This window comes from Eptesicus fuscus, chromosome 5, assembly GCF_027574615.1.
Source record: "Eptesicus fuscus isolate TK198812 chromosome 5, DD_ASM_mEF_20220401, whole genome shotgun sequence".
NCBI classification, from domain to species: domain Eukaryota; kingdom Metazoa; phylum Chordata; class Mammalia; order Chiroptera; family Vespertilionidae; genus Eptesicus; species Eptesicus fuscus.
The window spans coordinates 5,562,437-5,585,923 of record NC_072477.1 but is presented as its reverse complement, the minus strand read 5'-3'; the positions used below and the strand labels follow the sequence as shown (position 1 = coordinate 5,585,923).

At 61.9% G+C, this 23,487-nt stretch overlaps 1 protein-coding gene across 1 annotated transcript in view; it reads left to right on the top strand.

Annotated features, from left to right (window-relative positions):
- The first annotated feature begins 404 nt into the window (after positions 1-404).
- The window catches only part of CCDC85C (coiled-coil domain containing 85C), a 72,899-nt gene continuing 49,816 nt past the window's right edge, over positions 405-23,487 (top strand). The window contains exon 1 of the mRNA XM_028130093.2: positions 405-1,213. Coding sequence (XP_027985894.2) covers positions 424-1,213 — 790 coding nt within the window. The 5' untranslated portion in view covers positions 405-423. The remainder of the gene's footprint in view (positions 1,214-23,487) is intronic.

The window sequence follows — 23,487 nt, the reverse complement described above, 5'->3', positions numbered from 1 at the left end:
GCGGGCGAGCGCACAGCGGTGGGGGATGTCAGGGCCCGGCCGCGTCTCTGCCCGCCCCCTCGCTTTCCCTGGAGGCGGGGCCGGGGTGCGGTACCCCGCCTCCTCCCCGCCCGGAGTGGGCGGGGCGGCTGGGGCTCCGGGAGCTGGGCCGGGGGCGGGCCTCCGCCTGCTTCGCCCGAGCCCGGAGAGCACCCGGCGCGGCGGCCGCCGACACAGCGGCGATCTTCGCTCGCCGAATCCGCAGACGCGCGGCTTCCCGGCGGCCCGAGTGGGCGCTACGTGAGGACACGCGAGGCGGCGCGGAGCGGGCCGCACTCGCCCCCGCCTGTCCCCCTCCCACGCGCGGACCGGCCCGGCGCAGCCCCGGCGCGGGGAGCGCTGGCCGGGCGAGGGCGCGGGCGATGCCGCGGTGACGGCCCCGCCATGGCGAAGCCCCCGGCGGCGGCGGCGGCGGCGGCGGCGGCGTCGGAGGAGCTGAGCCAGGTGCCGGACGAGGAGCTGCTGCGCTGGAGCAAGGAGGAGCTGGCGCGGCGGCTGCGGCGCGCCGAGGGCGAGAAGGTGGGCCTCATGCTGGAGCACGGCGGCCTGATGCGCGACGTGAACCGGCGGCTGCAGCAGCACCTGCTGGAGATCCGCGGCCTCAAGGACGTGAACCAGCGGCTGCAGGACGACAACCAGGAGCTGCGCGAGCTCTGCTGCTTCCTGGACGACGACCGGCAGAAGGGGCGCAAGCTGGCGCGCGAGTGGCAGCGCTTCGGGCGCCACGCGGCCGGGGCGGTGTGGCACGAGGTGGCCCGCTCTCAGCAGAAGCTGCGCGAGCTCGAGGCGCGCCAGGAGGCCCTGCTGCGCGAGAACCTGGAGCTCAAGGAGCTGGTGCTGCTGCTGGACGAGGAGCGCGCGGCGCTGGCGGGGGGCGCGGGCGGCGGCGGCGGCGGCGGCGCGGGCTCCCGCAGCTCCATCGACAGCCAGGCCAGCCTGAGCGGGCCGCTGGCGGGCGGCGCGGCGGGCACCGGGGCCCGCGACGTGGGCGACGGCAGCAGCACGTCGAGCGCGGGCAGCGGCGGCAGCCCGGACCACCACCACCACGTCCCGCCTCCGCTGCTGCCCCCCGGGCCGCACAAGATCCCCGACGGCAAAACCGTAGCCACGCGCAGGTCCCTGGACGACCTGTCGGCGCCACCGCACCACCGAAGCATCCCCAACGGCCTGCACGGTAAGGCCCGCACCGGCGGGGCAGCGCGGGTCCCAGCCCCTCTCCCCTCCCCCGCGGCGGCGGCGGCGGCCGCCACTCCCGACCTCCCCTCCAGCTGGCGTCCCGGACTCCGCGCTGGGGACCTCGCGTCCACCGCAGCAGGGCGTTGGGTGGCGTGTTTCTGGTCCAGTGATGTAGGCGTGTCCCTGCCCAGCTTCTAATCCGCAGCCAGGCGGGACCCTAGACCCCAGAAAAGTTTGTCTCCTGCGGGGTTATCTGTGTGAATGTCCCGCACTGCAGGGCTGGCCGGGGGCGCCTGCTCTCATCCTGGAAATCCCTGCCCTCCAGCCGGAAGCTCACAGGCAAAAAACCCCAAAAAACAAAAAATAAAAGGCCTTCACAGCGCACGTGAATTTCCCCTCTGATTGGGAGCAACAGGCTGCCCCAAACCAGAACTGCATCCAGGAGTGTCCTGGGGCTGGAAATAAGCCTGGGCCTCCAGGGGCCGCTTGTGGGTTGGGAGGGAGCCCCTGCAGCCCGGGTGAGACCTGGAGGCGCTGGGCCCTCGGACCCTGGCCACAAGGCTCCCCGCACTTCGCCACAGAGGCTCTAAGACTTGCCAGAGGGATGTGTATGTTTGGCTTGGCTCCGCGTTGTGCCTCAGTTTCCTCGCCTGTAGAATGGGGACGATGATGATCCCTGCCCGGGAGAGTTGAGGTGGAGAGAAAGCTCCTGCAGGGCTTTATCCACTGTGGGTGCCGTCCAGGAAGTGCCAGGGCGGTGGGTGGCAGGGTGTGGGTGGGAGGACCTTTGGCCTCAGGAAAGCTCAGCTACTGTCTTCCACGCCTTGTGACGGTTGGCCCAGGGCCTGGAACCCCCAGCTGGGGCTGTGGAGCAGGGCAGTGACCCCCACTCCCAGCCCTCTGATGAGGGGCCCTCCTCCCTGCCGTCTCTTCGCCTGCCTCCCGGTTTTTCCACATTTTTTGGTGGCCTGGCTCCCAGTTCTGCAGTTCCCGTGGCAATTGCTACTACCTGAACTATATGCCCGAAGGTGGATTAAGCAGCCCTCTCTGGTTCTTTTTAAAGATATATTTTTATTGATTTTAGAGAGGAAGGAAGAGGGAAAGAGAGATAGAAACATAAAAAAATGAGGGAGAATCATTGATCAGCTGCCTCCTGCACGCCCCACATTGGGATTGAGCCCGAAACCCGGGCATGTGCTCTGACCAGGGATCGAACCATGACCTCCTGGTTCATAGGTTGACGCTCAACCACTGAGCCACACCGGCCGGGCCCTTTCTGGTTCTTTTAAAGGCTTTCCTCGTTCAGAGAAAATGTATTAGGCCTTAAGTGACCATTCTTCCCCGCCGTGACAACCTCAGCGGGGGACGGACGCTCTGTCTTTGGTTTGGTGGCCAAGTGGCCTCTGCAGGCGCCTTGGGGGTGGGGGGGTGGGAACTGGACCCAGGAGATGGGGTGCTATAGTGTCGCACAGTTTTTCCTTTATTTACCTTCCCAGCCAGTGAGTTCAGGGCAGGACTGGGTTGAGAGGGATATTTTGTTACCGATTAGCAATCTACGACGACAACTCGGGTTACTTTTGGTAACTCTGTATCCGACCCCACCTCCCACCACAAGCTCCTTTAAGGCCAATGGCAGTAGCTCAGGGTTCGGTGTTTACTTTGTTGGGGTTTCAGGGTTTGGAGAGTGCGGGGCCCTTGTACCAGCCTTTCTGGCCTAGCCTTCTGGGGGGCCCTTGGGAGGGTCAGATGTCTGAACCTCAGTTTCTCCAAGTGCAGTACGGAGGAGGGGATTGCTGCAGTCCTGTGGCTGGGAAGTGAGGCGTCGCTGGTTTTGAGCTGTGTCATTGACGGCGCTCGGCGAGAGTGGCTCTCCGCAGGGCACTGAGGTGCTTGAGTGTCGTGGCATATGTGCAGGGGAGTTTGGTGGCGTCTGACGCGGCCCCTGTCTGGCGCAGCGTGTGGGTTGTAGTTGGCAGGGATGCAGGAGTGGTGGACTGGGCTAGACCTGAGGGTTTCCACCCCACTGGGGTGGGTGGGGGTTGAGGTGTAGGGTTTCCTGCAGAGCCCATGCCCCCCCCCCCCCCCCTTACCAAGTCTCTGGCACACTTGGGGCAGGACTGCCACAGACGGAGATGGCAACGCTGTGACAGCCCTGTTCGGCATCATTATCACCGATCTCAGGTCCAGACAGGATTGCTATTGTTTAGTTTTGTCTCTGAAGTCATGTGTGGCCTTGAGATGTTCTCACAACATGAATAGGATGCCTGGGAACCAGGAAAGGCCCTTTTCAGAGCAATGCCTTTCTGTCCTCAGACCTGCGGTTTGAAGCTGAGTGCAGAGCAGGCTGGGGGAGGTTGAAGGGTCTCCGGTCCAGGCGCCGGCGTCGCCCCCCCCCCCCCCCCCCCCCCTTGCAGGGCTCTCCTGCTAGGCGGTGGGCTGGCTTGCCTCTGTGGCCTGCTGTCATGTTGGCTGATACCGTTATCAGGAGACACTGGTGATTCCCTATTCTTGATTCCTGACCCAGGTTTGCCCCTCTAACCCCATCCTGGGAAGTGTCACTTCCTTATCAGGGACCACTGGGCAGAGGGTTGATAACCCCGTTACCTGGAGGGGTCAGTCCATCTGGGGTTCGAATCCAGTCCCCACGCCGCCTCTTGTCTCTGCAAGTTACTGGGCTTGACTGCGCCTCTGCTCTTCCTGCCGCGCGGCGCAGGCCCCGAGTGCCCCCTTCCCACGGCGGGCGAGGGGGCGAGGGGGCCAGGTCTGCACAGGGCCGGTCTCCGCAGTGGTCCGAATCCTCGTCGGGAACATTCTCCCCAAGGCTCCTCCTGAGAGACCCATAGGGACGCTTTTGGGGGCTCACCAAGCAGATCAGCGTTCTTTACAACTGTTTGCTGTTGAGAACGGCGGCTCATCTGAGTGTCTGTGTCTGGGCCTGTGTCTGGCTGCACCTGCCAATGCGCCCAGGGAATGGGGACCCTCTGGCCTTCTCCCGGGAGCTGCGGGGTACCTGGCAGCTGGCTGAGTGCCCTGAAGGCCCAGGAGGCTGTGGTGGGATGTGGCCCATCCTGGGTGGCTGGTGGGCCTCTGAATGGGTATGCAAATAGCCTCCCCCTTTCTCATGATTTTGACCGAGGGCCAATTAAAGTCTGGACTTGAGGGCTCCTTACCCTGATCCAGTGGGGCAAACTGAGGCAGGTGAACCCCAGACGCCCGCACCTCAGGTTGTCCCTTGAACTGAGGAGGTTTCAAACAAAAGCATTTCCAGCAATTCTCCCTTGCCCTGCCCCCATCCTTTGCGCCCCCTCCCCCCATCCTTCATGCCCCCTTCCCCCCTCCCCAGCTTGTCCCTGTGCACGTCAGTCCCGGTCCCTCCCCCACCCCTGGGCCGCACCCCTTGAGCTAACTTGGGGAACCAGGACCTCCAGCATGCCTTTGAACAGCCCTGTTTACTTTTTAAAGTTTGGGTTTAAAATGCGAGCTTCTCAAAATAAGATGGGTTTGTTCTCCGGCTTGTGTTTTTGTTGGTTTAAAGGGAGGGTGAGGCGGGGGTGGTCCTGGCCTTCAGAACAAGATAGATCGCTCTGGCCCGAATAGGGGCCACCCAGCTTAGCGCCTCCTGCGCGGGACTGGCTCCTAAGGAGGCTCTTCGGAAGCCCAGCCTAGCCCGGAGCAAAGGTCAGTGAAGACAATGGGCGGGTTAGATAAGCCTTCCCACTCCCTCCCCAGCTGCAGCTGACCCTCCGTCAGCAGCCTTGGGGTGCTGGCCTTGCACTAAAGGAGCTCACAGGCAGGTACCCCAGGGAAGGGCTAGGGGATGCCCAGCCCTTCTCAGTTGACCACAGAGAGCTTCCCAGCCCCAACTCGTTTCTGTTCCGAGTGCCCAGATGGCCCCATATCAGAGATGGGTAAACTGAGGCTTGGAGAGGTACAGGGACTTGCTCTGGGTCCCACTGGGCTGGTGGTGGTGCTGGGGCCTGGGCTCAGTCTTGGGTCTCCGGTGTCAGATTAGCCACCTGCCCAGTGCCTGCTGCCCCTCTGGGCTGGGACAGAGGCTGGAGAACTGGAGGGACCCCCCCCCCAAGGAAGGCCCACCAGCAGTGGATGGCCTCCCCCAAGCTTGGTCCTGGCAGGGCCCTGGGACCCGCGGGGGGACACAGAGCCAGGAGGGAGGGAGCTCCCGGGCGGGACGTGTGTGGCACAGACGTGGCACCTCCTCTGCAGAAGTGGGACCCTCAGCCCCACCCTGGCTCCCCGTTTTCTTGCTTGAATCCACACAGCGAAGACAGAGGAGGCAGGCGCTGCCCCGGCTCTGGCACCCGAGCCCTCCTCACCTCCTCACCTCCTCACCTCCTCACCTCCTCACCTCCTCACCTCCTCACCTCCTCACCTCCTCACCTCTTCTTTTGTTGTTAATCCTCACCTGAGGGTATTTTTTACACAGATTTTTACAGGGAGTGGAAGGAAGGGAGGGGGAGAGAGAGAGAGAAACGTCCATGTGAGAGAGACATGTCGATTGGTTACCTCGCAGGTGCCCGGCTGGTCAGGGATCGAGCCTGCAGCCAAGGTCCATGCCCTTGACTGGAACTGAACCCTCACCCCTCCAGCCCAGGGCTCTCCTCACCTCTTGAGCTTCATCCCTCACTCGGTCAGCGTGGCTTCCTTCTGCCGGGGGCCCGCCAGACCCACTGCCCATGCCCTGGCCTCTGAGCTCCTAGGATGTGAACACGGTTGAAGATAGTCCGCGCCCCCCCCCCCCCCCCCCCCGCCCCCCGGGACTTTCCACACACGCTTGTCCGGCGTCAGTGCAGAGCAGGGAGGCCTGGGTCCTCTGGGGGCCTCAGCTTTCTCCCTGCAGAGTGGGGAGCGGAGCCCAGCCTTGGGTGGTGGTGGGGCCTGGGCGGGAAGGGGGTGAGGGGAGAGCAGCGTACTATGTGCTTAGGCCTGGAAGGGCAGCTGCGTCTGGACACGCTAATGCTCTCCGCCCAGCGGGCGCGCTCAGTGCTGGGTGTGCTTAGGGGCAGGGCTGCCAAATGGTTAGGGCTCTGGTTCCAGGTCAAGAGACCTGGCAGGGGTGGGGGGCAGGGGGGTGGTCCTGGCCTTGCCACCTGCTGCGTGAGCGGGGCAGCTCCCTGGACCCGATGGGTTTATTTTTACCGTTGGGAGTATTTCGGCCGTCCCCCATTTCCCCCCCTTTGCCTCCCTCCCCCCGGCTCCTGCCCCACCCCCGGCCTTCACTGCACTCTTGTTCGTTCTCATGGGCTGTGCATACATGCATATAAACTTTTCGGTTTAAAAAGATTAAATTAAAAATAAGTACATTCTTCGGTTAACCTCTTTTCCCTGAGCTTCTAACCCTCAGTTTCCTCACCTGTGTCCTCGGGATAATAATACCCTGTCCTAGAGCTGGGCCTTTAAGGGTAGGTTTAGTGACCTCCACTGCCACCTGGACCCCTGCAGACCGCCTTCTGGGGTGAGCGTAGGGGACCTGTGCGGGGAGCCCTGTGCCCGCCTGGTGTCCGAGCCAGAGGCGTCCTTGTCGGTTGAAGGGCAGGAGGGGGCACCCAGCAGGCACAGGCGGAGGGAGGCCTGGGCGAGCTCCCCCCGCTGTGTGGCGAGCTGGGCAGGCCCCGGGCCTGGAAGCCCTGGCATGGGAACAGAAAGAACTGGAATGCTGAGCCGGGAGAAGAAGGGCCTTGGGGCCGGGAGCTGCTGCCGGGCCGTGGGGGGAGGGGCGCTGTCAGCCCCAGGACGTCAGTGCTGTGCAGCCCAAAGGGCACAGGCCAGAGCTGCTGTGGTCCAGACATCAGCGCCCACAGCGGACATGTTCCCTCCGGAGTGGGGAGCTGCCTTAGGGGCGGGGTGCAGGCAGCGGCCTGGGCACCGGGTGGGGGCGTCGCTGAACCCAGTGGGATCCGACCGGACACCCCACATAGCTCGGAAACCTGACTGCGCGCGTCGTGACCAGTGGGCAGAGTCGGGGGGCGGGGGGCAGGAGGGCGGGCCAGGTGCTGGGAGCGGTAGCCCGGAAGCGGGAAGGGAAGCGCAGCAGACGCTCATTGAGCGGGGACTGACTCTGTCCGGTTCCGGAAGCCTGGCTGGGGAGTGGCGGTGCAGAGCGTGAGGCTGGTGTGCGCCCTGGGGTAGGCTGGGCAGGGGCAGCAGGGGGAGGCTTGGGGCCTCTTTGGGGCCATCACAGGGACAGTGATCCTGAGAGAACCTTCTCTGCAGGCTCAGACCAGCCAGGTCTGCCCCGAAGCTCTGCCCCCACCCCCACCCCCACCCCTATAGCCTTCCTCTGACTTCTGACCTCTGAGGGCAGGTCGGACCACCCCGGGGTGACATGCTTTCTGCAGCCGCCCCTGTAGCTGGTCACAGGACAGGCGTGGCCCGCCTGCAGCCTGGTTCCCAGGCCAGCGCCTGGCTCCGTGCAGGGGCCACGCGGAGACCTCAGAGCTGGCTCGGGAGCAGTTCCATCTCCCTGGAGGTGACGAGGGGACTCCTGTCGCTTGGCCAAAGGCTTGGTGACTGAGGAACAGGCTTGTCTGCTGAGGGAACGTGACACCCCCTGGAGAGTGAAAAGCCGGGAATGGTCCCCCTGCTAGCAGCACCCAAAGCCGGTCACTGTCACACGTGGCCGCTGTCCCCTGCCGGCAGGGCAGGTGGTGGAGGGTGGGGGCGGTTCTGGCGCCGGGTCGCCCAGTGATGGACGCCTGCTCTGGAACAAGTCTCTGCCCATCTCCAGTTCTCGGGGAGGCAGCTCAGAGAGATGGGGTGCACTGACTCTTCCAGCTCACCCTGCAAAGAGGTTTAGGTGGAGCTGCAGAGCCGGAGCCCTGGGGAGCCGGGGGTGGGGTGTGGAGGGGGGTGTTCCTTCCTTCCTGCTGCGCCCGGAGGCCTTCACCCCTTTGGTTTGTTGTTTCCTGATTTCAAAGATGGGCTTTTCCCTTCTCTGCTGGAGGTGAGTGCGTCTTGGAGTCAGCGAAGAGTCAAGAGTCGGAGGCAGGAGGGCGGGCCAGCGGCCCTCGCTCACTGGATGGCGAAGGTATCTCAGAGCAGAGGAGCTGCTTGGAGAGCCCGAGGCGCTGCGCAGAGCCTGCCGGGCCCTTAGAGGGGACCTGGGAGGGAGGGACACGCCGGCCTGGCTACACGGCGCTGGAGCCCCCCGGGCCCTCAGTCGTCCTCTCTGTCTGTCTCTGAGCTTGTGCATCCTGGCCCGTCCTCCTGACGTCCAGCCTTGGCATCGGGGCGGGTTCCAGAACTGTCTTTGATGCGGATCAAAGGCGCCGGCCCGGTGTGTTCTGTCACGGGCTTCCCGCCACAGGGAAGAGCCCTGCTGGGCCCCATGACCCCCGCCTGGGCTGCGGAGGCCGGGTCCCCCCAGGCCGGTGGGGCCGGGGGCGGGGCCAGGAGCCCCCATCAGGTGACCCTGGAGCCTGCGCTGCCTGGGTGCCCTCTCCTCCCAGGGCGACCGTTTGCCACCCCCCTTTCACGCTCCGAAGTGCCTGGCTGTCTGTCCACCTCTTTAGGGTGCCGGGAGGTCGTGGTGGGGGTGGAGGTGGGGGTGGGGGTGGGGGGGTTGGGACTGGAAGCTGACGAGGTCTTGGCGGTGGAGCAGGTTGGTGCAGGCAGAGGAGGGCAGGGAGGGGCCAGGTGTGGCGGCAGGAACAGCTGGAGCCCAGGCATATGGTGGGCAGTGGGCGGCACAGCTGGCTCAGTGGGGCGACTGGTGATTGGGAGCGGGGGGTTGGGCAGGGCCAGGGCAGGGGGGGTCTGATAGCTCCTCCCGCTGCATCTGTGTCCCCCCTAAAGTCCCCGGGTTGGGCCTTCCCAGCTGCGGGCACTTGCAGCTACGGTTTTCTCTTTTTCCCCTCTTAGTTTTAAACCATTTTTAAAATTACTATTTTAAAATTTATTTTTCAATTATAGTTGGTATATCAGTTGGGTACGTCTAGTACCCACCTGACACCACACAATGGTGATTACAGATTATTGCCTGTATTCCCTGTGCTGACTTTTTAAAAATATATATATATTTTATTAATTTTTTTACAGAGAGGAAGAGAGAGGGATAGAGAGTTAGAAACACCAATGAGAGAGAAACATCGATCAGCCGCCTCCTGCACACCTCCTACTGGGGATGTGCCCACAACCAAGGTGCATGCCCTTGACCAGAATCGAACCCGGGACCCTTCAGTCCGCAGGCTGACGCTCTATCCACTGAGCCACACCGGTTATGGCTCCCTGTGCTGACTTTACAGCCTTGTGGCTGTAACTGGCCGTTGGTACTTCTTCATCGCTGCACTTTTTCTGCCGTCCGCTGCGGCCCTGCCTGATGCGCGTTTCCACGGGGACCCAGAGTTACCTGTTAGGGCTCCGCCAGACATGGGGTCTCTCACACAGCCCAGGAGGCAGCCGACCCCCTCCCTTTCTTCTGCCCCCCACTTAATAGAGGTGGGTTACCTGCTGGGCTTGAGAGGGGCCCCATCAGCTGGGGTGTTGTGGGCACAGGAGGGTCACCCCGCACTGTTCTGTGGGCTGGTCCACACAGACAGAACCAGCATCTTCCGCTCACTCGCGACCTGTCCACCTGTCCGTATGCCAGGCCCCTCCCTCCCCCTGCGCCCTCATTTCCCCATCTGTCCAATGGGAGGCCTCTCAGGCCCCGTGACTCGGCGTTCCCATGGCAGACAGAGCCACAGCCCACCCCGCCTCTTGTCGGGCACACGTGTGGTTAGGTCTGTTGCCTGGTGGTGGTCCTTGGCTTGGGGCGGGTCCCAGGATGGAGCCCTGGGTAGTGGAGGGGATGTGGCCGCCTGTGGCGCGCAGGCACCGCTCTGCCCGGCCGTGGTGGAGGCCGAGACCCCTGCCTGGCTCTCCTGTCCTTGTGCAGAGCCACACTGAGAGCCTCGATGGAATTACCGGCCTCTGCCACGCGATCGCCGGGCGCGGACTGTGTAACGGGTTTGGCGCCCGAGGAGAGCGCAGAGCTCCGGTTCCCCGGTGCGGCGTTTGCCCGGGACAAGGCCACTTGGGCTGGACCTGAATTCCCTTGGCGTGCTGTCCTGTTTCTCCCCCAGCCCATGACCTTCGTCAGGGCGTCAGGGCGGGGTCAGTCTTCCTGGCACGTAGCAGGTGCTCGGTGAAGGTTGGGGTGCGGGGTGGGTGGGCAGGAAGCACTGGGCGGGGTATTTACTTGGCCACAACTGCCTTTCTTTTTCATCTGCTCCCGTTGGCATCGAATGGCCTTCAGCTGCTAACGTGACTTTCACCCTCCCCCTCTTCCCTGTTTCCCCTTCGTTATTAAAGAAAAACCACACACATGCCTGGCCGGTGTGGCCCAGTGGTTGAGCATCAACCTATGAAACAGGAGGTCATGGCTCGATTCCCCCACACTTGCTCTGGTCCGTGGTGCCTGACCTCGGCTGCATATTAGATGTCACTCAGGAACTCCAAAGCACGCCAGCGCCTGGATGGGCCCGCAGAGGCGGCCCCAGTGGTCCCAGAGGCCTCAGCGGTTGTAGGGCTTCCCTGGGCCGCCAGAGCGACGGTGGGAATGGAAGCTCCAGGAGGAAAGCCTCGGCGTCAGCTGGGGGCAAGGACGCTGCCCCACACAGGCCCTGACCGGCTGGCCGGCCCAGTGGGAGGCTGGTGTCAGCAGACATTAGCTCTGAGGGAGAAGCCGGCCGTGCACCGTGTCCGCTGGCCGACCTGTGTGACTGGGTGCTGGGGGAGGTGGCTTTGGTGTGCCCAGTGGGGCTGCCGGCCGCCACGGGAAGTGGGGTTGGACCTGGCCCTGGATTTCCCGAGCACCTACCCCAGCCCTGAGCACCGCCAGCTGGCTCCCCTCCACACCTGGGAGCCGTCTGAGACCAGCATGGCCGTGCAGACGCCTCTGCCGGCCCGGCCCGTGGCGGGATGCTGGGCCGCCCCGACCGGTGGGGGCCCGTTGGGGCTGCATTCAAGGGGCCCCGTGGCGGCGAGACGACGGCCGCTATGGAGAAGAGCCGACCCACTTCCAAAAATAGCGCATCCACTGTCAGGGGAGCATCTCTTTGTCTCCCCCAATCTGTCTCCGGCTGTAAGGCAAGGAGGCGTGCTCTTGTCTTGGAATCAGAGGCTGGAGCGCCCGCCCTGCCTCCCACAAGGGCCCGATTGTGCGGCGGCCCCGGCCGAGCCGGTGTCCCGGGCGCGCGGCACGTCTCCTGTCCCTAATGAGCCCGCTCTGGGAGTGGCCCTTTGTCGGGGGTTCCGGCCACACTGCCGGCGCCGGGCTCTCAGAAGGCTCGGCTTTCTGGTCGCTTCCCATCTCCCGTGGCCGGGAGGACAATGGGAGCTCCCGCCCTGCCCTCTCTCCTCTCCTCGTCCTGTGCGTTCCCCATTTTCTGGAATGTGCACACACCACTTTCATACGGGACAGGACGTCAGGCAGCGAGTCTCTCCCTGGTCCGGTGGCCCTGTCCCGGCCGGCGAGGGCTCCCTTCCCCCCACCTCCTGGGGGCCCTCCCCCACCATTGTCTCCTAACTGCTCCTTCTTCCCCCGCAGCGGGCTCCTGTTTCCTAGTGCAGAGCAATAAGCACAGTCCTCTCCCTCTGCCATCCTGCCCCTCAGCCCTTCCCTTCACCGCCCACTTCCCAGGGAGCGCGGAGGGCTGGCTGCCTCCCTCCCAGCCACTGCTTCCTGGCCCCTCGCAGCCCTGGACCCTGGAAAGGCCGCGCTGGCTTGGCCCAGCGGCCTCCTTCATCCCGACCGCTCCCACCCGGTGTGTGCTGCCCACCCGGGCTTGTCCTCTGGGCAGGGCCTCCCTCCGCCTCCCGCCTGCAGTGGGTGCGCCACCCGCGCTCAGCGCCCAGGCTGTCTCCTCGCTCCTGACCTACGGCCCAGGCTCCCAGGTCCTGCCCGTCACCATCCTGCTGGCCAGGCCCTCTGGGTGGGCCCCTCCCCCTCCCCTATGCCCCTGTACCCGCCGCCTCCAAGGGTTGCTGGCCCTAGCCCAGAGGGGTCCACTGGCCACAGTGGCCGCTTCAGTTCCATTGAACTACGATGACGTACCACGAAAGGTTTCCGTTCCTGAGTGGCATTGACCCTGGGGGAGCTTCCCACCTTGTTGATGGCGGAAGAAAAGGAACATTCCCATCATTCCAGAGCGCTCTGTTGGGCAGCACTGAGCGGACACCGCCTCTCCGGGCCGTGGGAGGCTGGGCCAGGGGGGGCCGGGGACGGCACTTGCCCACAGAAGGAGCGCTGAGCCGAGCACGGTGTTGGGACCCCTCCCGCCCCGGGACCTCGGCAGGCCCTGCTTGCCCCAGGCCCTTAGGGCTCCTGCTGGCAGGATGGCCCTCTCCTCTGCCTCCCCACCCTGAAGTCTCACCCTCCCCGTGGAGAGGGACAGACACAGGCTGTGTGAGCAGTCGCCTCGTCTGCTCAGCGTGGAGCAGGGTCTTGGTGGTTGCCCCGCAGCCACGGGTGCCACCGATGCCACCTCTGCTGGGGGCCTTGTGTGGGTTCACACGTATGTGCTGGAACCCACTGGGAGAGGCTGCCGGCTCTGGGGGGCTCCTGAGGTCTCCTCACACAGAGCCCAGCCCCTGCCCCCAGCCCCCAGCCCCTTACCCTCAGCATGCGGTCAGGAGGCCTGAGGGTCAGAAAACAAATGGGTTTTAAAGCAGTGGGGGTTGCAGGGTCGTAAGGGAATGGACCCCAGCCAGCCGCCACCCCCTCCCTCATTCCCCTCCATGTGGGGAGCACCCGGAGAGGCCCAGACTCCAGTGGGCAGCTCTGGCCCGGCTCCCCCGCCCTCTGTGCTCCTTGCTCTCTGAGGCGGTGGCCGCGGCAGGTGGCGGGCAGTCTCTCATCTCGGGGTTAAGTGGGCTGCCTGGGCACAGCTGCGGGCCATTACTCCCGCCATCCCTGGCGGACGAGGCCATTACCAGCCACACCTGGGGCTCTGGCCCTGGGCCTGGCCCTGCCGTCATTCCACTAGCTGTGTCTGTGGTGCTGAAGGGGTCAGGGTGACGTTGGTGAGGTCACAGCGGGACGGCCGCCTGTCCCTGGGGAAGGCGCTGGCCGGGAGGGTCAGGAAAGCCCCTCTTAACCCACCCTCCTCTGGAATACCAGCCTGTGCTGCTGATGGTAGGAGCCGTCTGAGTGGAGGTGCCAGCACCCCCGGCAAGCCCAGGGCCCCCGCACCTCCTGCCGTCTCTGGCCGTTTCCTGGCCTGGGCTGTGGGCTGGTTTCTGTGAGCCTGTCCCTGCTGCCTCCCACCCCTGCAGCCGCTGTCCTCCGTCAGATTCCTCCTGCTGACCGCCGCACTGACAGCAGCTCCCGCCTGTGTCCGAGGTCCTGGGATGCTCCCTGCTCTCCCCCTGCATCCTTAGTCCCCTTGCACCGAGTTAAGACCTGCTCCCGTGAGTGCGGCCTGGTTATGGGCAATGTGAGCTGCTCCCCGGGTGTGGGGCTGGAACCCTGTGGGATGAAAAGACCCCTTGTTTTTGTGCAACCCAAACGGAGCAGGAGGGCCCCGGGGGAGCTGTGGCACGGGCGGGGCTGGGGCCTCCGGGCTTGGGGCTTTGTGATGGGGGTTGTGGCAGGAGGGAGAGCCTGGACCAGCTCAGGGGCAGCAGACCACGGGCCCGCGGACTCCTGCACCTGTGGTCATGCGGGCTTCAGGGAACCCCGGGGCCCCGGCGTGACTGTGCACTCGTGCATTTCTCCCGGGCCAGGACCCAGCACTCTCATCAGAGTCTGAGAGGGGTCCGCGGCCAGGAGAGGCCAAAAAACACAAGAGCGGGTTGAGCAAGCCTCCTCCCTGAAACTTTTAAGAAATAAAAATGAATGAACTGCCGAAACCGGTTTGGCTCAGTGGATAGAGAGCGTCGGCCTGCGGACTCAAGGGTCCCAGGTTCGATTCCGGTCAAGGGTATGTACCTTGGTTGCGGGCATATCCCCAGTAGGGGGTGTGCAAGAGGCAGCTGATCGATGTTTCTAACTCTCTATCCTCTCTCTTCCTCTCTGTAAAAAATCAATAAAATATATTAAAAAAAAAAAATGAATGAACTTGCCCGGCTGGCGTGGCTCAGTGGTTGAAGGTCGACCTATGAACCAGGAGGTCACGGTCAGGGCACATGCCCAGGTTGTGGGCTCCATCCCTAGTGTGGGGCTTGCAGGAGGCAGCTGATCAATGACCCTCATCATTGATGTTTCTAACTCCCTCTCCCTTCCTCAGTGACATCAATAAAAATATATTTTAAAAAAAAAAAAGAATGAATTGAACAGGTGCTCTTCGCAAGGAACTCCATGCTGGGCACAGCTGTGCAGGGTGGACTTAGGGGCTTCCTCTGTCTGCGACCGGGTGTCTTGGACCCCTGGACCCCTGGCCACCCGACAGTCTCGGTGTACGCCTGTCCTTAGCAGGTTGGGACGACAGCTCTGGCTCACCCCGCCTGCCCTGTGCCAGCCCCGCCCCCCACCCTCCGAGGCGGTCGCCTCTTTCCTGAAGTTGTGTTTATGTGAGGGTTCAGGGTCGGGTAGACGTTTTCATGCAGATCTTCACTTCCTGGGCTTCTCCTTCGTTTCCTTCCTGCCTCTGTCGCTCTCCATTTTCCCTGGGCCTCAGTTTACCCATTTGAGAGATGAGGCCGTTGGACCAGGCCCACGGCTCCTCCCCTCCATCTGGACCAGGGCTTTTGGACATTTCTGCTTCTCTGCCGCCCTCAGGACCCACCGTGGCCCAGTTTCCACCCCAGGCCCTCACCTCCCAGGTGCCAGGTGCGTGCCCAGGTAGGGAGTGATCTGACCCAGAATCAGGAGGCAGCAGCCAGGAGGGATCATTTGCCACCGCACCCCACCTCACCCAGCCCGGAGGCTTCGCTTTCCCGGCTTGCCCCGCCATGGGCCTCGCGGGCCAGCTCTCGCTGCCAGCGCAGCCGCCATCGCCAGCAGGAGCAGAATGAAATCAGCAAAGCCTCCGCGTGTTCCTTTGAACTGCACCCTGGGTCCCTCCTCCCTGCTGCTGCAGACCAGGCTTCTGTGACTGCTGACTGGGCCTGTGGCCTCCCTTCTCTCCGGCCACATGTGCGTGCCTTGCTGCCTTAGTGAAGCTGGCGGCCGTCTGGGCACTGGCCTAAGGGCAGCGCCAGGCCAACAGCTCGCTGGCTGGCATCCTAGATGCCAGTGCGGGGATGGGGAGCCCTGTGCCAGCTGAGAAGCCCCGCCCGTTATCCCCACTCACCCCTCCCCCGTCCTGTCGGTGGTTTGCTGATTGGCAGCTGGAAGAAGTGGGGAGGGTGTCCCCGTCGGAGACCGTGGTCCGGGAGGCCTGGGTGTGCAGAGGGGGCTTTGCATGAGGGGTGGCCGGGATGAGCTGCGGGCCGAGGGCAAGTGGAGGGGACACTGGACTGGGCCCTGGGGTCCTCCACATGGACTGGGGAGCAGGGGCTTGCGGGAAGGAGCGCGGCTTTGTTTATTCCTGTAGCAGACGTCTGTGTACCACCGTGGACGGCACACTGACAGTGGGGTGTGGGGCCGGGGTCTGCACCCCTGGGCACTGGCGGCGTGGCCTCTCCGAAGTGGGGCCGTGTCGGGCACCCTCAGCGCCCTCTCTCCTGTCCTTGGATTTTATCCTTTTGATTCCCAGGCTGGCTCGGGGCCTCCAGTGGCCCAGGAGGGGAATTTGTGGGGAAGGGGAGGTTCTGGTGGGGGGAATGGAGCGTGGGCTTTAAGGGGCGAGTGGGCCTGGCCGGGATCTGGGCCCCTGCTCTGCGTATTCCCGTCCTGTTGGGACCATTCCTCCCAGCCCTGCCCTGGGTCAGAAAGGCAGGGGCCCTCGTGAGCTCTGGGGGTTTGCTGGGCTGCAGGGCTTGGCTGTGGCGTGCCAGCCCGAGGCACCTGGTACCACTTGGGGCTGCGGGGACCTGGGCCAGCAGCAGCAGGGGCAGGGGAGGGGCAGCTGGCGGGGGCTGGGGGGCAGGGGAGGGGCGCCTGGCCAGCACATCACTGTTCCTCTCCGTGTGCTGAGCAGCTCAGACAAGGAAATGCCTGTGGGAGAGAGTGAGGAGTGGACATCTGGAATGCCGCCTCATTAAAGAGAATGCAGGCACTGACCATCCAGGGGCTCCGGAAGGAACCCTCGGTGCCCTGGGCCCTGGTGTACGTGGGCGGGTGGGGTTGGCATCGGCCCCATGGCACAGATGAGGAAATGAGGCCACCAAGGTGCCCCCATCCCTGTGCCTCAGTTTCCCGCCTATATACTGAGTGGAGAGGGGAGTTTTTGGGGGCCCAGCACTGGGCCTTCTTGGCTCTGGGTGCAGCCGTGAGGGGTGTCCGTGGCAGATGGGACCTGTGCCCCTGGTGCCTGCTGACCACCGCGTCCCTGCCTCGTCGCCCCCCTTCCCCCCCACCCCCCGCTGCACCCTGCTTGTCCCTGCTTGGAAGACAGATGGGGTTTGGCATCTCTCTGAGTTGGCTTCTGTGTGTGTGTGTGCTGGAGAGTCTGCAGGAGACCTGAAGGAGTCAGGGGCCTGGTTCTTGCCCCAGCCTGTCCGGGAACCCCTCTCCAGGCCTCATCTGTGAGGGACCCCTGAAGTCCTCTGGCTTTGCCCATGTCCGGGCCTTAGCAGCTTGTGGGGTAGTCATTGCCGCTTGGTCTGGCATCACCCAGGGCAGGCAGGAGCAGCTGGAGAGCAAGTCCTGCCCGGACTGGGACAGCCGCCCTGTGCAGGGGGCAGGAAGGAGGCTGCCAGGTGACAGGCCTGGCCCTGGGCCCTGAGGGGCGTCTCCCGGCTCAGGGGGCCTGAGGTCCAGGGGAGAAGGGACTCAAGCACTGGCTCCTCCCGCTCACCCATCCCCTCTGTGGTTGCCAAAGGCCCGCTCACTGGCCGTCTAAGGGAGGGTCCTTGCACTTCAGTGTGGTCGCAGGTCCAGCAGTGCGATCCCAGACAGGCCGCCGTGTGCCTCACCCAAGCCTCTGTCCGATGGGTGACCCCGCAGTTCCCCTGTTGAGGATGGAACAGTGGTAGTCACAGGAGCAGCTAACAGGTGCTTGTGCTTGCTACACCTTCACTCATTTACCTCTCGAAGAAGGAGAGCGTTTACATTTCCCAGTGACGAGAGGAGGGAGTGGAGGCCCAGAGAGCCGAGCAGCCGTGGGGAAGGCCCTGCGTAGAGAGGGGCCGAGCTGGGTGGCGTTGCGTCTGCAGCCCGCGGCGTCCGGGGCTCGCGCCGGCCTTTCCCCGGCAACAACCTGCTCTTCCAAAACCTGTTGGTGATAGAACAGGCAGGAAAGGAGCGACCTTGAGGCTCAGCACCCAGATGGCCGGGGACGATGCCAGCAGTGACCGGTGCGTGTGCTCCTTCCCCGGGGGTGGGGGGGGGGGCGGCTGCTGAAATGTGCGCGTTAAGGAGACAGGAGCCGTCCAGCTTTGAGCGTGAATTTCCCCTCTCCCGGGGGCAGTGGGGCCCTTATGTGGACTTGAACGTTGAGAGCCGGTGGACACTCATTCTGGAATTTCTTGGCTCCGGAGCCACGCGGGGTCTCCTTGCGCAGTGTGCCCACGGCACGGGTCTCCCGGGCGCGTCCTTCCCCCCAGATGTCGCCTCTGCCTGTGGTTTGATCTGAGATGCACAGGCCCCCCCCCCTCCACCCCCCGCCCCCTTCAAGCCCGTCAGCCTTCCTCATTGGTCCTGGGTCCCCTGGCGGGCGGGGCGGCTGGGATGTCTGCTGATGTGGGAGCCTCACCGGCAGTGGGGAGCAGTGGGCCCCTCCTTTGTCTGGGCCCCTCCTTTGCATGAGACCTTAGGACACGAGTAGAATTGTTGTACACACGTTTTAAAGTCAACGTTGCTATTTATTTATTTATTTTATTATTATTTTTTAAAAATATATTTTATTGATTTTTTATAGAGAGGAAGGGAGAGGGATAGAGACTCAGAAACATTGATGGGAGAGAAACATCGATCAGCTGCCTCCTGCACACCTCCTACTGGGGATGTGCCCGCAACCAAGGTACATGCCCTTGACCGGAACGAACCTGGGACCTTTCAGTCCGCAGGCCGATGCTCTATCCACTGAGCCAGACCGGTTAGGGCCAACGTTGCTATTTAGAGCCTTTTTAAAAATTTTACAGAACCCTTGAGGAGAGAGAGTTCCATAAACCCTGTTCCTCATTCCCCCGTCACTCGCCTGCTAGGGTGGTGCTGCTTTGTTACAGTGAGTGCGCCGACATGGACACATGAGTCCTCACTGGCCTCTGGTTTATCTGGTTTCCTTAGCTTTTGCCCAGTGCCACGCTCCGGCTCAGGATCCTACCCAAGACACACGTTCTAAAACACCGACGCTGCCGCGCAGGCGTCCTCGGGTTAGCCGCCCACCTCTCTACCTGCGCGGGGTCGAGGATCCCATCGCCTCATTGGCCGCTCTTCGAAGGGGCCAGTGTGAGTGGCCCTTTGCTGTTCCTCCCGTCATAGGGACGCCCGCCCCGGGCCTTCAGGAGGGATGCCGTGTTCCCTCTGGGCCCTCCCGGACTCCCCCCCTGCAGCCGGGGTCCTCACTTGCTCTCTCGGGTACATTACCTGGGTCGGCGAACACGAGGTCACGTGGGGGGCAGAGCGTGGCAGTGGGGTGACGTGGGATGGAGGCAGAGGTTAGCACCTGGCTCTGCCCACGCTGGCACCGTGATCTTGGGCGAGTCCCGCCACCTCTGTGAGCCTCCGTTTCCTCCGGGGGAAGCTGGCGCACCCAGCTGTCCTTCATGCCTGTTGGGAGAGGCACACGCAGGTTCCACGGCGCAGTGCCATGCGTGAGCCAGTCGTGATGAAGACCACGATTTCGGCCCGCTGCTGTGTGTGACCGCACAGTCCCATCGCTCGGTCTAGGACGGCTGTTCCAATCAGGCCACCTCCAGAGGGTCGTCGGCCGCCCCTTGCTGGCTGCGAGGCCAGGCCTGAGCAGCAGGTCCCGCTGACAGGGCATCTGTCTGCCAGCCCGTGGAGAGATCCCCTGCAAATCCTCCTTCGGCCGGGGTGCGGGCAGGCGAGAGAATTGCAGACAACCGGCCCACGAAGCTAAAGGCGCAATTGCCCGGGCCAGGTCGGTGGGTGCCCCAGGCCAGGGAGGCAGACCCGCCAGGCGGGTCACTGGGTTTCTGCCCACCAGAGGGGTGGCTGCGAGGAGGGGGACGGAGGCCCGACCCCAGACCCGAGTGCCTTGCTCTGCCCTCCTGCCTGGAGCCTTGCCAGGACGGAGACCTGCAGTGTGACTTCAGGGGCAGCGCCCACGCTGGGCCGGCGTCATCGGTGCCTGCTCCCTGGGCTCTGTCCACTCTGCCTTGCCCAGGTCTCTCCCTGCCACGCACGGTGGGACCACCTGCCCCTCCCGTCCGCTCCAGTGTTCCCAGAGCTCAGGCCTCCTTGTCTCCAGGGTCACCACCTCCAGCCTTCACTCTGTCCTTCTGGAATGCTCTGAATACATAGCCCCCGACCACTTCCCAGATGCCCAACCTGCAGGGCCCTGAGCCTCAGCATCAAGTCCAGCCTTCGGGGAACAGAGCGGAAGGCGCTCTGTGATCCGTCTTGACTCCCTCCATACCTCTCTCCATCTCTTCCGGAAGCTTCCGTGACCCCAGGCCAGTAGCGGTTCTGAACACCATCCAGGCCTTTGCTTGGCTGTCTTCTTGCCCCCAGTTCCTTCCCCTTCCCTGTCCTCCCCTCATTGGGAAAACCCTGCTGTTGGCACGCTGTGGCCAAGATGCCCCCTCCCCTTCTCACAGTTCTCGCCACTCGCTCCCGCAGCGTCCGAAGTCCCTCTCGCTTCACCCTCCGCCCTGTCTGCACTGTTGTTGGTCTGGTACCCACTGCCCGCCCGGGAGTGCCCTGTGTGCGACTAGGGGATGCCAGGCGAGGCCCTTGGACTCTGGCTTCACCCCAGGGCCGCACTCGAGCTGCCTGGCCCCTCCTGTCCGGGGGGCCTGGGTCAGGCCTGCTGCTTCCTGTCCCCGAGGCACAGGCCGCCGGATGGATGACCGAGTTCCTGGAAGGCGTCTGCTCTCCAGCAGTGGCCCCAGGAATGTGAGGCCGAGATGCCGGCCAGCCCCACCCAGTGACTCACTCAGGGTGTGTGTGGTTCACACCGTGGACACTGGGTCACTCTGTGCCCTGCCCCCACCCCCCAGCTTAGACACCGGGAGCAGTGGGACTGAGCCGGATGGCGGTAGGCAGGGGGGTCTTGCCTTAGGCCACCAGGGCGGACAGCCTGACAACCTACAGGAAGAGGAAGATGGTGAGGGTCGCCTGGGCCTGTGTGGCTCGGTTGGTTGGAGCGTCGTTCCGTGCACTGAAGGGTCTCGGGTTCGATTCCTGGGCAGGCAGGACACATGCCCAGGTTGCGGGTTTGATCCCTGGACGATCCCTAGTCGGGGTTGGTATGGGAGGCAGCTGATCAATGTTTCTCCTTCTCTCCCTGTCCCTTCCTCTCTCTTTAAAAATAAAAAATAAAAAAACATAACTTCGGGTGAGGATTAAAAAGAAGAAAGAATTTAAAAAAAAACTTAGAAGAAAAAAGATGGTAAGGGTCAGGAGAGGTGGCAGGAGCTGGTGTGTGCCCCTCCCCCAGCTGCCCTGCACTCACAACCCCTCAGCGGGTGGGGGGTAAGGGGTGGGCGGGGCCCTGAGAGTCTACAGGTGGCCAACCCCTGTCCCACCCTGGCCTCCTGCAGCCACCCCCAACCTGCGTCCTTGCCCCTCCGCTCTTTCTTGCTCTGGGCTGGTTGGGGCTGGGTTCTGGGAAGGCTCACAGGAGAGTGGGGTGAGCTGGTGAGTGGCCTCCTGGCTCCCAATGGGCATTTAGGACACCCTGGGCCCTTCGTGGGTACTCTGTGGGTCCTGTAAGGTTAGCTGGCAGGAGCCTAGGGCTGGGGGCCCCCCATCCTGCCGCCACGTCCTGGTTCTTGACTGTGGAGTCAGCCACCAGCTTCTCAGGTTAACTGAGCTGAGGATGATGGCACGGGAAGCTGAGGAGAGAGGACACATGGCCGCTAGCCTTGACCCGGAGGCTCCTGGAGAGCGGGGTCCCAGGTTCTGACCGCCCAGGCTCCGTGCCCCACGTGGAAGTGGACGTAGGAAGATGCAATTGGGGCAGGAGGGTAGGTACAAGGAGTGTGTATGTGTGTGTGTGTGTGTCTAGACACGAGAGAGTGTATCTGTGTGTCTACGTGAGTGTGTGTCTACATGAGATTGTGTGTCTCTGAGAGTGTGTGTGTCTACATGAGTGTGTCTATGTATGTCTATTTGAGAGTGTATTTGTCTGTGTGTCTACATGAGTGAGTGTCTATGTGAGATTATGTGTATCTATGTGAGACTGTGTGTGTCTATGTGAGATTGTGTATGTCTGTGTTTACATGAGTATGTCTACGTGAGGTTGTGTGTGTCTGTGTGAGAGTGTGTGTTTATGTGTCCACGTGTGTCCACATTAGGTTGTGTGTGTTTATGTGAGAGGGTGTGTGTTTATGTGTCTACAGGAGTGTGTCCACATGAGGTTGTGTGTGTTTATGTGAGAGTGTGTGTGTTTATGTGTCTACAGGAGTATGTGTCTGTGTGAGTGTGTGTTTATGTGTCCACGTGTGTCCACATGAGGTTGTGTGTGTTTATGTGAGAGGGTGTGCGTTTATGTGTCTATGTGAGTGTGTCCACATGAGGTTGTGTGTGTTTATGTGAGAGGGTGTGTTTATGTGTCTACAGGAGTATGTGTCTGTGTGAGAGTGTGTGTGTTTATGTGTCTACGTGAGTGTGTCCACATGAGGTTGTGTATGTTTATGTGAGAGGGTGTGTGTTTATGTGTCTACGTGAGTGTGTCCACATGAGGTTGTGTGTGTTTATGTGAGAGTGTGTGTTTATGTGTCTTCGTGAGTGTGTCCACATGAGGTTGTGTGTGTTTATGTGAGAGTGTGTGTGTTTATGTGTCTACATGAGTGTGTCCACATGAGGTTGTGTGTGTTTATGTGAGAGTGTGTGTGTTTATGTGTCTACAGGAGTATGTGTCTGTGTGAGTGTGTGTTTATGTGTCCACGTGTGTCCACATGAGGTTGTGTGTGTTTATGTGAGAGGGTGTGCGTTTATGTGTCTACGTGAGTGTGTCCACATGAGGTTGTGTGTGTTTATGTGAGAGGGTGTGTTTATGTGTCTACAGAAGTATGTGTCTGTGTGAGAGGGTGTGTGTTTATGTGTCTACGTGAGTGTGTCCACATGAGGTTGTGTGTGTTTATGTGAGAGTGTGTGTTTATGTGTCTTCGTGAGTGTGTCCACATGAGGTTGTGTGTGTTTATGTGAGAGTGTGTGTGTTTATGTGTCTACATGAGTGTGTCCACATGAGGTTGTGTGTGTTTATGTGAGAGTGTGTGTGTTTATGTGTCTACAGGAGTATGTGTCTGTGTGAGTGTGTGTTTATGTGTCCACGTGTGTCCACATGAGGTTGTGTGTGTTTATGTGAGAGGGTGTGCGTTTATGTGTCTACGTGAGTGTGTCCACATGAGGTTGTGTGTGTTTATGTGAGAGGGTGTGTTTATGTGTCTACAGAAGTATGTGTCTGTGTGAGAGGGTGTGTGTTTATGTGTCTACGTGAGTGTGTCCACATGAGGTTGTGTGTGTTTATGTGAGAGTGTGTGTGTTTATGTGTCTTCGTGAGTGTGTCCACATGAGGTTGTGTGTGTTTATGTGAGAGTGTGTGTGTTTATGTGTCTACATGAGTGTGTCCACATGAGGTTGTGTGTGTTTATGTGAGAGTGTGTGTGTTTATGTGTCTACAGGAGTATGTGTCTGTGTGAGTGTGTGTTTATGTGTCCACGTGTGTCCACATGAGGTTGTGTGTGTTTATGTGAGAGGGTGTGTGTTTATGTGTCTACGTGTGTCCACATGAGGTTGTGTGTGTTTATGTGAGAGGGTGTGTGTTTATGTGTCTACAGGAGTATGTATCGTGTGAGAGTGTGTGTGTGAGTGTATGGGAGTCCCCACAGCCCATCCGTACACCCTCGCTCCCCTTGGTCACATTCAGTGGCGTAAAAGCACCCTCCCCACAGCTTCTATTTTTGCTGTTGACCTTTAGTTAAATGCTCACACTGCTGGGCATTGGTGCGTTGGCGAGTTTATCACGTGCAATTGGGAGAGAGGACAATTTTATTTCTATTAATAGCAATGCTGCCCCCTCCCCCAGCCCTTCCTAAGAGTAGAGCGGACTTCTGCAAGCTCTGTGCCGGGGTGAGCACTTAACAACGTGGGTGCCAATG